Below are 13790 nucleotides of genomic sequence, written 5' to 3'. Positions count from 1 at the left end.
TCGCCCGGATACGGACCGAGTTCGACCGGATATGGACCGAGTTCGCCTGGATATGGACCGAGTTCGCCCGGATATGGACCGAGTTCGCCCGGATATGGACTGAGTTCGCCCGGACATGGACCGAGTTCGCCCGGATATGGACCGAGCTCGCCTGGATATGGACCGAGTTCGCCCGGATATGGACCGAGTTCGCCCGGACATGGACTGAGTTCGCCCGGACATGGACCGAGTTCGCCCGGATATGGACCGAGCTCGCCTGGATATGCACCGAGTTCGCGCGGATATGGACCGAGTTCGCCCGGATACGGACCGAGTTCGACCGGATTTGGACCGAGTTCGCCTGGATATGGACCGAGTTCGCCCGGATATGGACCGAGTTCGACCGGACATGGACCGAGTTCGCCCGGACATGGACCGAGTTCGCCCGGATATGGACCGAGTTCGACCGGATATGGACCGAGTTCGCCTGGATATGGACCGAGTTCGCCCGGATATGGACCGAGTTGGCCCGGATATGGACCGAGCACGCCTGGATATGGACCGAGCACGCCTGGATATGGACCGAGTTCGCCCGGATACGGACCGAGTTCGACCGGATATGGACCGAGTTCGACCGGATATGGACCGAGTTCGCCTGGATATGGACCGAGTTCGCCCGGATATGGACCGAGTTCGCCCGGATATGGACCGAGTTCGCCTGGACATGGACCGAGTTCGCCCGGATATGGACCGAGTTCGCCCGGATATGGACCGAGTTCGCCTGGATATGGACCGAGTTCGCCCGGACATGGACCGAGTTCGCCCGGACATGGACCGAGTTCGCCCGGACATGGACCGAGTTCGCTCAAACTGCGTTCGCCCAGATATGGACCGAGTTCGCCCGGATATGGACCGAGTTCGCTCAAACCGAGTTCACCCAGATATGGACCGAGTTCGCCCGGATATGGACCGAGTTCGCCTGGATATGGACCGAGTTCGCCCGGACATGGACCGAGTTCGCCCGGACATGGACCGAGTTCGCTCAAACCGAGTTCGCCCGGATATGGACCGAGTTCGCTCAAACTGAGTTCGCCCGGATATGGACCGAGTTCGCCCGGATATGGACCGAGTTCGCTTAGACCGAGTTCGCCCGGATATGGACCGAGTTCGCCTGGATATGGACCGAGTTCGCCCGGATATGGACCGAGTTCGCCTGGATATGGACCGAGTTCGCCTGGATATGGACCGAGTTCGCCTTGATATGGACAGAGTTTGCTTAGACCGAGTACGCCCGGATATGGACCGAGTTCGCTTAGACTGAGTTCGCCCGGATATGGACCGAGTTCGCTTAGACCGAGTTCGCCCGGATATGGACCGAGTTCGCCTGGATATGGACCGAGTTCGCTTAGACCGAGTTCGCCCGGATATGGACCGAGTTCGCCTGGATATGGACCGAGTTCGCCTGGATATGGACCGAGTTCGCTTAGACCGAGTTCGCCCGGATATGGACCGAGTTCGCTCGGATATGGACCGAGATCGCTTAGACCGAGTCCGCCCGGATATGGACCGAGTTCGCCCGGATATGGACCGAGTTCGCTTAGACCGAGTTCGCCCGGATATGGACCGAGTTCGCCCGGATATGGACCGAGTTCGCTTAGACCGAGTTCGCCCGGATATGGACCGAGTTCGCCCGGATATGGACCGAGTTCGCCCGGATATGGACCGAGCTCGCCTGGATATGCACCGAGTTCGCGCGGATATGGACCGAGTTCGCCCGGATACGGACCGAGTTCGACCGGATATGGACCGAGTTCGCCTGGATATGGACCGAGTTCGCCCGGATATGGACCGAGTTCGCCCGGACATGGACCGAGTTCGCGCGGATATGGACCGAGTTCGCCCGGATACGGACCGAGTTCGACCGGATATGGACCGAGTTCGCCAGGATATGGACCGAGTTCGCTCAAACCGAGTTCGCCCGGATATGGACCGAGTTCGTCCGGATATGGACCGAGTTCGCCCGGATATGGACCGAGTTCGCCAGGATATGGACCGAGTTCGCTCAAACCGAGTTCGCCCGGATATGGACCGAGTTCGTCCGGATATGGACCGAGTTCGCCTGGATATGGACCGAGTTCGCCCGGATATGGACCGAGTTCGCCTGGACATGGACCGAGTTCGCCTGGATATGGACCGAGTTCGCCCGGATATGGACCGAGTTCGCTTAGACTGAGTTCGCCCGGATATGGACCGAGTTCGCTTAGACCGAGTTCGCCTTGATATGGACAGAGTTTGCTTAGACCGAGTACGCCCGGATATGGACCGAGTTCGCTTAGACTGAGTTCGCCCGGATATGGACCGAGTTCGCTTAGACCGAGTTCGCCCGGATATGGACCGAGTTCGCCCGGATATGGACCGAGTTCGCTTAGACCGAGTTCGCCCGGATATGGACCGAGTTCGCCTGGATATGGACCGAGTTCGCCTGGATATGGACCGAGTTCGCTTAGACCGAGTTCGCCCGGATATGGACCGAGTTCGCCCGGATATGGACCGAGATCGCTTAGACCGAGTCCGCCCGGATATGGACCGAGTTCGCCCGGATATGGACCGAGTTCGCTTAGACCGAGTTCGCCCGGATATGGACCGAGTTCGCCCGGATATGGACCGAGTTCGCTTAGACCGAGTTCGCCCGGATATGGACCGAGTTCGCCCGGATATGGACCGAGTTCGCCCGGATATGGACCGAGCTCGCCTGGATATGCACCGAGTTCGCGCGGATATGGACCGAGTTCGCCCGGATACGGACCGAGTTCGACCGGATATGGACCGAGTTCGCCTGGATATGGACCGAGTTCGCCCGGATATGGACCGAGTTCGCCCGGACATGGACCGAGTTCGCGCGGATATGGACCGAGTTCGCCCGGATACGGACCGAGTTCGACCGGATATGGACCGAGTTCGCCAGGATATGGACCGAGTTCGCTCAAACCGAGTTCGCCCGGATATGGACCGAGTTCGTCCGGATATGGACCGAGTTCGCCCGGATATGGACCGAGTTCGCCAGGATATGGACCGAGTTCGCTCAAACCGAGTTCGCCCGGATATGGACCGAGTTCGTCCGGATATGGACCGAGTTCGCCTGGATATGGACCGAGTTCGCCCGGATATGGACCGAGTTCGCCTGGACATGGACCGAGTTCGCCTGGATATGGACCGAGTTCGCCCGGATATGGACCGAGTTCGCCCGGATATGGACCGAGTTTGTCCGGATATGGACCGAGTTCGTCTGGATATGGACCGAGTTCGCTCAAACCGAGTTCGCCTGGATATGGACCGAGTTTGTCCGGATATGGACCGAGTTCGCCTGGATATGGACCGAGGTCGCCCGGATATGGACCGAGTTCGCCCGGATATGGACCGAGTTCGCCCGGATATGGACCGAGTTTGTCCGGATATGGACCGAGTTCGTCTGGATATGGACCGAGTTCGCCCGGATATGGACCGAGTTCGCCTGGACATGGACCGAGTTCGCCTGGATATGGAACGAGTTCGCCTTGATATGGACCGAGTTTGCTTAGACCGAGTTCGCCCGGATATGGACCGAGTTCGCTTAGACTGAGTTCGCCCGGACATGGACCGAGTTCTCCCGGATATGGACCGAGTTCGCCCGGATATGGACCGAGTTCGCCCGGATATGGACCGAGTTTGTCCGGATATGGACCGAGTTCGTCTGGATATGGACCGAGTTCGCCCGGATATGGACCGAGTTCGCCTGGACATGGACCGAGTTCGCCTGGATATGGAACGAGTTCGCCTTGATATGGACCGAGTTTGCTTAGACCGAGTTCGCCCGGATATGGACCGAGTTCGCTTAGACTGAGTTCGCCCGGATATGGACCGAGTTCGCTTAGACCGAGTTCGCCCGGATATGGACCGAGTTTGTCCGGATATGGACCGAGTTCGCCTGGATATGGACCGAGTTCGCCCGGATATGGACCGAGTTCGCCTGGATATGGACCGAGTTTGCCCGGATATGGACCGAGTTCGCCCGGATATGGACCGAGTTCGCCCGGATATGGACCGAGTTCGCCTGGATATGGACCGAGTTCGCCCGGATATGGACCGAGTTCGCCTGGACATGGACCGAGTTCGCCTGGATATGGACCGAGTTCGCCTTGATATGGACCGAGTTTGCTTAGACCGAGTACGCCCGGATATGGACCGAGTTCGCTTAGACTGAGTTCGCCCGGATACGGACCGAGTTCGCTTAGACCGAGTTCGCCCGGATATGGACCGAGTTCGCCCGGATATGGACCGAGTTCGCTTAGACCGAGTTCGCCCGGATATGGACCGAGTTCGCCTGGATATGGACCGAGTTCGCCTGGATATGGACCGAGTTCGCTTAGACCGAGTTCGCCCGGATATGGACCGAGTTCGCCCGGATATGGACCGAGTTCGCTTAGACCGAGTTCGCCCGGATATGGACCGAGTTCGCCCGGATATGGACCGAGTTCGCCCGGATATGGACCGAGTTCGCCCGGATATGGACCGAGCTCGCTTAGACCGAGTTCGCCCGGATATGGACCGAGTTCGCCTGGATATGGACCGAGTTCGCCCGGATATGGACCGAGTTCGCCTGGATATGGACCGAGTTCGCCTGGATATGGACCGAGTTCGCCCGGATATGGACCGAGTTCGCCCGGATATGGACCGAGTTCGCCTGGATATGGACCGAGTTCGCCCGGATATGGACCGAGTTCGCCTGGATATGGACCGAGTTCGCCTGGATATGGACCGAGTTCGCCCGGATATGGACCGAGTTCGCCCGGATATGGACCGAGTTCGCCTGGATATGGACCGAGTTCGCTTAGACCGAGTTCGCCCGGATATGGACCGAGTTCGCCTGGATATGGACCGAGTTCGCCTGGATATGGACCGAGTTCGCTTAGACCGAGTTCGCCCGGATATGGACCGAGTTCGCCCGGATATGGACCGAGATCGCTTAGACCGAGTCCGCCCGGATATGGACCGAGTTCGCCCGGATATGGACCGAGTTCGCTTAGACCGAGTTCGCCCGGATATGGACCGAGTTCGCCCGGATATGGACCGAGTTCGCTTAGACCGAGTTCGCGCGGATATGGACCGAGTTCGCCCGGATATGGACCGAGTTCGCCCGGATATGGACCGAGCTCGCCTGGATATGCACCGAGTTCGCGCGGATATGGACCGAGTTCGCCCGGATACGGACCGAGTTCGACCGGATATGGACCGAGTTCGCCTGGATATGGACCGAGTTCGCCCGGATATGGACCGAGTTCGCCCGGACATGGACCGAGTTCGCGCGGATATGGACCGAGTTCGCCCGGATACGGACCGAGTTCGACCGGATATGGACCGAGTTCGCCAGGATATGGACCGAGTTCGCTCAAACCGAGTTCGCCCGGATATGGACCGAGTTCGTCCGGATATGGACCGAGTTCGCCCGGATATGGACCGAGTTCGCCAGGATATGGACCGAGTTCGCTCAAACCGAGTTCGCCCGGATATGGACCGAGTTCGTCCGGATATGGACCGAGTTCGCCTGGATATGGACCGAGTTCGCCCGGATATGGACCGAGTTCGCCTGGACATGGACCGAGTTCGCCTGGATATGGACCGAGTTCGCCCGGATATGGACCGAGTTCGCCCGGATATGGACCGAGTTTGTCCGGATATGGACCGAGTTCGTCTGGATATGGACCGAGTTCGCTCAAACCGAGTTCGCCTGGATATGGACCGAGTTTGTCCGGATATGGACCGAGTTCGCCTGGATATGGACCGAGTTCGCCCGGATATGGACCGAGTTCGCCCGGATATGGACCGAGTTCGCCCGGATATGGACCGAGTTTGTCCGGATATGGACCGAGTTCGTCTGGATATGGACCGAGTTCGCCCGGATATGGACCGAGTTCGCCTGGACATGGACCGAGTTCGCCTGGATATGGAACGAGTTCGCCTTGATATGGACCGAGTTTGCTTAGACCGAGTTCGCCCGGATATGGACCGAGTTCGCTTAGACTGAGTTCGCCCGGATATGGACCGAGTTCGCCCGGATATGGACCGAGTTCGCCCGGATATGGACCGAGTTCGCCCGGATATGGACCGAGTTTGTCCGGATATGGACCGAGTTCGTCTGGATATGGACCGAGTTCGCCCGGATATGGACCGAGTTCGCCTGGACATGGACCGAGTTCGCCTGGATATGGAACGAGTTCGCCTTGATATGGACCGAGTTTGCTTAGACCGAGTTCGCCCGGATATGGACCGAGTTCGCTTAGACTGAGTTCGCCCGGATATGGACCGAGTTCGCTTAGACCGAGTTCGCCCGGATATGGACCGAGTTCGGCCGGATATGGACCGAGTTTGTCCGGATATGGACCGAGTTCGCCTGGATATGGACCGAGTTCGCCCGGATATGGACCGAGTTCGCCTGGATATGGACCGAGTTTGCCCGGATATGGACCGAGTTCGCCCGGATATGGACCGAGTTCGCCCGGATATGGACCGAGTTCGCCCGGATATGGACCGAGTTCGCCCGGATATGGACCGAGTTCGCCTGGACATGGACCGAGTTCGCCTGGATATGGACCGAGTTCGCCTTGATATGGACCGAGTTTGCTTAGACCGAGTACGCCCGGATATGGACCGAGTTCGCTTAGACTGAGTTCGCCCGGATACGGACCGAGTTCGCTTAGACCGAGTTCGCCCGGATATGGACCGAGTTCGCCCGGATATGGACCGAGTTCGCTTAGACCGAGTTCGCCCGGATATGGACCGAGTTCGCCTGGATATGGACCGAGTTCGCCTGGATATGGACCGAGTTCGCTTAGACCGAGTTCGCCCGGATATGGACCGAGTTCGCCCGGATATGGACCGAGTTCGCTTAGACCGAGTTCGCCCGGATATGGACCGAGTTCGCCCGGATATGGACCGAGTTCGCCCGGATATGGACCGAGTTCGCCCGGATATGGACCGAGCTCGCCTGGATATGCACCAAGTTCGCCCGGATATGGACCGAGTTCGCCCGGATATGGACCGAGTTCGACCGGATATGGACCGAGTTCGCCTGGATATGGACCAAGTTCGCCCGGATATGGACCGAGTTCGCCCGGACATGGACCGAGTTCGCCCGGATATGGACCGAGTTCGCCCGGATATGGACCGAGTTCGCCCGGATATGGACCGAGTTCGCCTGGATATGGACCGAGTTCGCCTGGACATGGACCGAGTTCGCCCGGATATGGACCGAGTTCGCCCGGATATGGACCGAGTTCGCCTGGATATGGACCGAGTTCGCCCGGACATGGACCGAGCTCGCCCGGACATGGACCGAGTTCGCCCAGACATGGACCGAGTTCGCTCAAACTGCGTTCGCCCGGATATGGACCGAGTTCGCTCAAACCGAGTTCACCCAGATATGGACCGAGTTCGCCCGGATACGGACCGAGTTCGCCTGGATATGGACCGAGCTCGCCCGGACATGGACCGAGTTCGCCCGGACATGGACCGAGTTCGCTCAAACCGAGTTCGCCCGGATATGGACCGAGTTCGCTCAAACCGAGTTCGCCCGGATATGGACCGAGTTCGCTCAAACCGAGTTCGCCCGGATATGGACCGAGTTCGCTCAGACCGAGTTCGCCCGGATATGGACCGAGTTCGCCCGGATATGGACCGAGTTCGCCCGGATATGGACCGAGTTCGCCTGGATATGGACCGAGTTCGCTCAAACCGAGTTCGCCCGGATATGGACCGAGTTCGCCCGGATATGGACCGAGTTCGCCCGGATATGGACCGAGTTCGCCAGGATATGGACCGAGTTCGCCAGGATATGGACCGAGTTCGCCCGGATATGGACCGAGTTCGACCGGATATGGACCGAGTTCGCCTGGATATGGACCAAGTTCGCCCGGATATGGACCGAGTTCGCCCGGACATGGACCGAGTTCGCCCGGATATGGACCGAGTTCGCCCGGATATGGACCGAGTTCGCCCGGATATGGACCGAGTTCGCCTGGATATGGACCGAGTTCGCCTGGACATGGACCGAGTTCGCCCGGATATGGACCGAGTTCGCCCGGATATGGACCGAGTTCGCCTGGATATGGACCGAGTTCGCCCGGACATGGACCGAGCTCGCCCGGACATGGACCGAGTTCGCCCAGACATGGACCGAGTTCGCTCAAACTGCGTTCGCCCGGATATGGACCGAGTTCGCTCAAACCGAGTTCACCCAGATATGGACCGAGTTCGCCCGGATACGGACCGAGTTCGCCTGGATATGGACCGAGCTCGCCCGGACATGGACCGAGTTCGCCCGGACATGGACCGAGTTCGCTCAAACCGAGTTCGCCCGGATATGGACCGAGTTCGCTCAAACCGAGTTCGCCCGGATATGGACCGAGTTCGCTCAAACCGAGTTCGCCCGGATATGGACCGAGTTCGCTCAGACCGAGTTCGCCCGGATATGGACCGAGTTCGCCCGGATATGGACCGAGTTCGCCCGGATATGGACCGAGTTCGCCTGGATATGGACCGAGTTCGCTCAAACCGAGTTCGCCCGGATATGGACCGAGTTCGCCCGGATATGGACCGAGTTCGCCCGGATATGGACCGAGTTCGCCAGGATATGGACCGAGTTCGCTCAAACCGAGTTCGCCCGGATATGGACCGAGTTCGTCCGGATATGGACCGAGTTCGCCCGGATATGGACCGAGTTCGCCAGGATATGGACCGAGTTCGCTCAAACCGAGTTCGCCCGGATATGGACCGAGTTCGTCCGGATATGGACCGAGTTCGCCCGGATATGGACCGAGTTTGCCCGGATATGGACCGAGTTCGCCTGGATATGGACCGAGTTCGCCTGGATATGGACCGAGTTCGCTCAAACCGAGTTCGCCCGGATATGGACCGAGTTCGCCTGGATATGGACCGAGTTCGCCCGGATATGGACCGAGTTCGCCCGAATATGGACCGAGTTCGCCAGGATATGGACCGAGTTCGCTCAAACCGAGTTCGCCCGGATATGGACCGAGTTCGCTCAGACCGAGTTCGCCCGGATATGGACCGAGTTCGCCCGGATATGGACCGAGTTCGCCCGGATATGGACCGAGTTCGCCTGGATATGGACCGAGTTCGCTCAAACCGAGTTCGCCCGGATATGGACCGAGTTCGCCCGGATATGGACCGAGTTCGCCAGGATATGGACCGAGTTCGCTCAAACCGAGTTCGCCCGGATATGGACCGAGTTCGTCCGGATATGGACCGAGTTCGCCCGGATATGGACCGAGTTCGCCAGGACATGGACCGAGTTCGCTCAAACCGAGTTCGCCCGGATATGGACCGAGTTCGTCCGGATATGGACCGAGTTCGCCCGGATATGGACCGAGTTTGCCTGGATATGGACCGAGTTCGCCTGGATATGGACCGAGTTCACTCAAACCGAGTTCGCCCGGATATGGACCGAGTTCGCCTGGATATGGACCGAGTTCGCCCGGATATGGACCGAGTTCGCCCGAATATGGACCGAGTTCGCCAGGATATGGACCGAGTTCGCTCAAACCGAGTTCGCCCGGATATGGACCGAGTTCGCTCAGACCGAGTTCGCCCGGATATGGACCGAGTTCGCCCGGATATGGACCGAGTTCGCCCGGATATGGACCGAGTTCGCCTGGATATGGACCGAGTTCGCCTGGATATGGACCGAGTTCGCCCGGATATGGACCGAGTTCGCCCGAATATGGACCGAGTTCGCCAGGATATGGACCGAGTTCGCTCAAACCGAGTTCGCCCGGATATGGACCGAGTTCGCTCAGACCGAGTTCGCCCGGATATGGACCGAGTTCGCCCGGATATGGACCGAGTTCGCCCGGATATGGACCGAGTTCGCCTGGATATGGACCGAGTTCGCCTGGATATGGACCGAGTTCGCCTGGATATGGACCGAGTTCGCCCGGATATGGACCGAGTTCGCCCGGATATGGACGTGTTTGCAGAGAGACAAGCCATCAGACTGAAAACAGTGGCGGGTTAGACCTGCCTACATGGTATATTTACATATTCTGGGCCGTATGTCACATTGTGCACACAGAGTAACGGACCTTCCTGGTTCTACAGGACTTCCAAATGTAGCATAAAACCTTGTTTTGTTAAAATCCTTTACAAAGGCCTGGATTTAAAAGCCCATCCATCTTGTGAGCTGTCAGTGTGAAAGCTTGTGTACAGCTCAGATTTACAGCACCTGCACGCCGCCTGGTGCACATTCCTGTTACACAACATGACCATCATGCTGATGAACACTGGACTCTGAAATCAATAGAGCTTTCTGTCCTGCATCCACCCGGCTCCACGCTTCTTCTCATGCGCAGGACATTTCCATGCAGAAGAAATGCTTTTAGCCACAAATTCTATTCCACTAAGAGCCCCTCAAGGCCCATTAGGTCAGTTCATACACTGCCAGATTTAGATGCTCTTTACAGGGCTAGGGTCTCCACCAGCATCCCCCGACCTAATCCATAAACAGATGGCTTACTCCTTCTCCAGAGGAGGTGGAGGATTGAATAAAGGTAACCCAATTAAGACAAGGCTGATGGTAAAACACTGGGGTTTAAGACAAAAAAGAGGGTTTATGGTCAGGACAGATGATGATGATGATGAATGAAATGAAAAATACTTTATTAATCCCAAAAGGGAAATATTGTAGTATATAATAATAATAACTAGAGGAGGTCTTGTTCTGGAGGCTGATGGCTGCTGGCAGGAATGATCTTCTGTATCTTTCAGTCTTGCATCGGACCTGAAGAAGCCTCTCACTGAACACACTTTGTTGTTTCATCACTGTGTTGTGGAGAGGGTGTGAAGAATCCTCCATCATCTTCATCAGCTTGTGCAGCATTCTTCTTTGGACAATCAGCTCCAGCGGCTCCAGAGTTACTCCAAGCACAGAAGCAGCTTTCTGGATCAGTTTGATTCTCTTCAAGTCTCTGGTTCTGATGCTACTACCCCAGCAGATGCTGCAAAGCTGACTGCACTCTCCACAACAGACTTATAGAAGATATGCAACATCTTGGTGCAGACGTTAAACCATCTCAGCTTCCTTAAGAAGTACAGTCTGCTCTGACCTTTCTTGTAGATGTAGTCAGTGTTGCATTTCCAGTCCAGTTTGTTGTCCAGCTGAACTCCAAGATACTTGTATTCCTCCACCACCTCCACCTCCTCTCCCAGGATGGAAACAGTGCTTTGTTTATTCTTCTTCCTCCTGAAGTCAACAATCATCTCTTTAGTTTTGCTGCTATTTAATATGAGATGATTGTCACCGCACCATTTAACAAACTGACTGACCAGTTCTCTGTACTCTGCTTCTTGTCCATCCCTGATACACCCCACAACTGCAGTCATCAGAGTATTTCTGCAGATGACAGGACTCAGAGTTGTACTGGAAGTCTGAGGTGTACAGAGGGAAGAGGAATGGCCAGAGTACAGTTCCTTGTGGTGCACCAGTGCTGCTGACCTCCATCTCAGACACACAACCTTTCAGTCTCACAAACTGGGGTCTGTTTGTGAGGTAGTCATAGATCCAGGTGGTTGTGGAGGTATGATCATATCATCATGATCATCATGATGATATTTAGGCGTCGGGTGGTATTAAATAGAAAACCTCCCCTACGTTAGGCAGGATCGGTGAGTGTTTCCAGTGCTCCAACACAGTCAGACGTCAGAACTCATCTGAAAGTCAACTTAATTGAATGAACCAGAAATCACAAAGCGTTTCCATAACATCCATCATCCGTTCACCATTTATCCATCATCCATTTATTCAACATCCATCCATCATACATCATTCAATCCACCCATCATTCCATCCATCCACCCATCCATAACATTCCCATGGCTTGGTGTCCATCTGGAAGAAAGGATCCCTCCAGACAGACCAGGAATTGAACCTGCAGCTTTGTCCAGCTGGTTTCTCTGGAGGAAACATGTTTATCGGGTGTCTGAACCAGTGTAAGACAGGCTGCTGTTCAGGTTCGGTATTTCTACAAAGGTCTGTTTAGACCCTCTTCGTATACTAAAGAAATCCAGGCTTCTTACTAGAATCCGTCTAAATCTCTAATTAAATGATGCCTTTCTCCTTTCAGCTGATGAAGACTTTATTTCCTGTGTTTAAAACAAACTGGGCGCCGTGTCAACCTGCAGTTTGGACCCAGACAAAACAGCACATCTGTGCGTGACCTTGGTCTGTGGGAACCTGCCCAACATGCTCCACAACTTTATTTATGGAACAATGTGGGAAATAACCTGCTGAGAATGAAAAGTGCTACAAGCCTGGATAAAGATGTGACAACTCCTTGCTGCAACGAGCTTTGTCTTTGCAGTGCGAAACGGGACCGCGCGCACGCAGTCCTGAAGGCAAGCAGTCTTCCTTCCCTCTGACGCCTCTCTTTTACCTGATTAAAACTGAACCCAGACCCTTAACCTGAGGCTTGTAAATGGAGCCATGTGGTTCTTCAGGTGTCCACGGCACGCGCGTCAAAGCTTCAATAACTTCTCCAGACCCGGTGCACACGCACACGCCTTAAAACGCCAACCATCACGTGCTCAGCGCGCACGGTTCTCTACAAGCAGCAATTACACAGGTATTAATTCCACCTTTCAGGGTTTTCCAGTCTAAACATCCCAAATGAAGCCAAACAAGCTGCAGGTGAGCTGACGTGCTGAAAGTACAAGATGGTGAGATGGTAACCTCAGCAACAAGCCAAAAGACGCAAGTTCACACAATTCACTGCAAATTAGCGCACGTGAGCGACAAACAGAACGTCTTCATGTTTGACTTCAGTAAAACAACATCTTTTTAACAAAGAAGATGCAAAAGAATCCAGAAGAAATCTTCCTTCTCAGCCAAACTCAGCGTCCAAAGTTTCCATAAAAAACAGCAGAAGAATGAAAACCAAGAAGAAAAAGATGAGTAAAAACCAAGAAGAAGAAAATAAAGAGATGTTTGGATGTGATCTTTACTCACCGCTCCGGTTCAGCAGGAAGATGCAGAGAAACAGCGGAACAAAGACTCTATGAAGGAAAGACATGTTTCTGCTGCGCGTCCGTCCTGCTACTCTGACCCAACAGCAGATGAAGAGGAGGAGGAGGAGGAGGAGGAGGAGGAGGAGGAGGAGCAGGAGGAGGAGCAGCAGGAATGGGCAGGAGCAGCAGGAGGAGGAGAATCTCCTGCTCTTCTTCCTAGGATGGGAAGAAGAGGAGAAGTAATAAAAGGAGAAATAGGGAAGAGGGGGAGGAGGAGTGGGAGCAGGAGGAAGAAGAGAGGAGGTGTAATTAGGGGGTCCTACCACAGGAGGTCTGGTTGTGTGGTGGAAGCAGTTTGTCCTGGTTTTCTTTCAGGTAGAACCTTATCAGTCTCCACACCTTTAAACCTGGACACGTGGTCTGCTGGCACAATCCCGCTTAACTCACAACTTGGAAGCACTTCATACAAACTTGTGTCCTTTTCTCTGAGTTTGGAATTTAATTTAGCAGGTAAAATACATTTTAGACGGTTCTTTGTAGATTAGCTCATATCTACAGCTAGCAGGCAGCTAGCTTAGCTTAGGTTCTGTTTAATGGCTATAAAATCCTATGAACAAGAACAAACCACACCCAAGAAAACACCTTTTAATCATATTTGTTTAATAAGTAGTTACATGCAATTTAATGTAACGAGAAAACTATTGAGTTACGTTTAGTCCTCATCGAGTTACGTCTAGTCCTCATCGAGTTACGTCTAG

At 55.3% G+C, this 13790-nt stretch overlaps 1 protein-coding gene across 2 annotated transcripts in view; it reads right to left on the bottom strand.

Annotated features, from left to right (window-relative positions):
* mcama (melanoma cell adhesion molecule a) overlaps positions 1-13120 on the bottom strand; it is a 97537-nt gene extending 84417 nt beyond the window's left edge. For both annotated transcript variants that reach the window (XM_079247782.1, XM_079247781.1), the window contains exon 1: positions 13034-13120. In XM_079247782.1, the coding sequence (XP_079103908.1) occupies positions 13034-13097 (64 nt within the window). In that variant the 5' untranslated portion in view covers positions 13098-13120. The remainder of the gene's footprint in view (positions 1-13033) is intronic.
* Between the last annotated feature and the right edge of the window lie 670 nt (positions 13121-13790).

The sequence above is a fragment of the Telmatherina bonti genome, assembly GCF_933228915.1.
Source record: "Telmatherina bonti genome assembly, chromosome: 10".
NCBI classification, from domain to species: domain Eukaryota; kingdom Metazoa; phylum Chordata; class Actinopteri; order Atheriniformes; family Telmatherinidae; genus Telmatherina; species Telmatherina bonti.
This window is presented reverse-complemented; position numbering and strand designations above follow the sequence as displayed.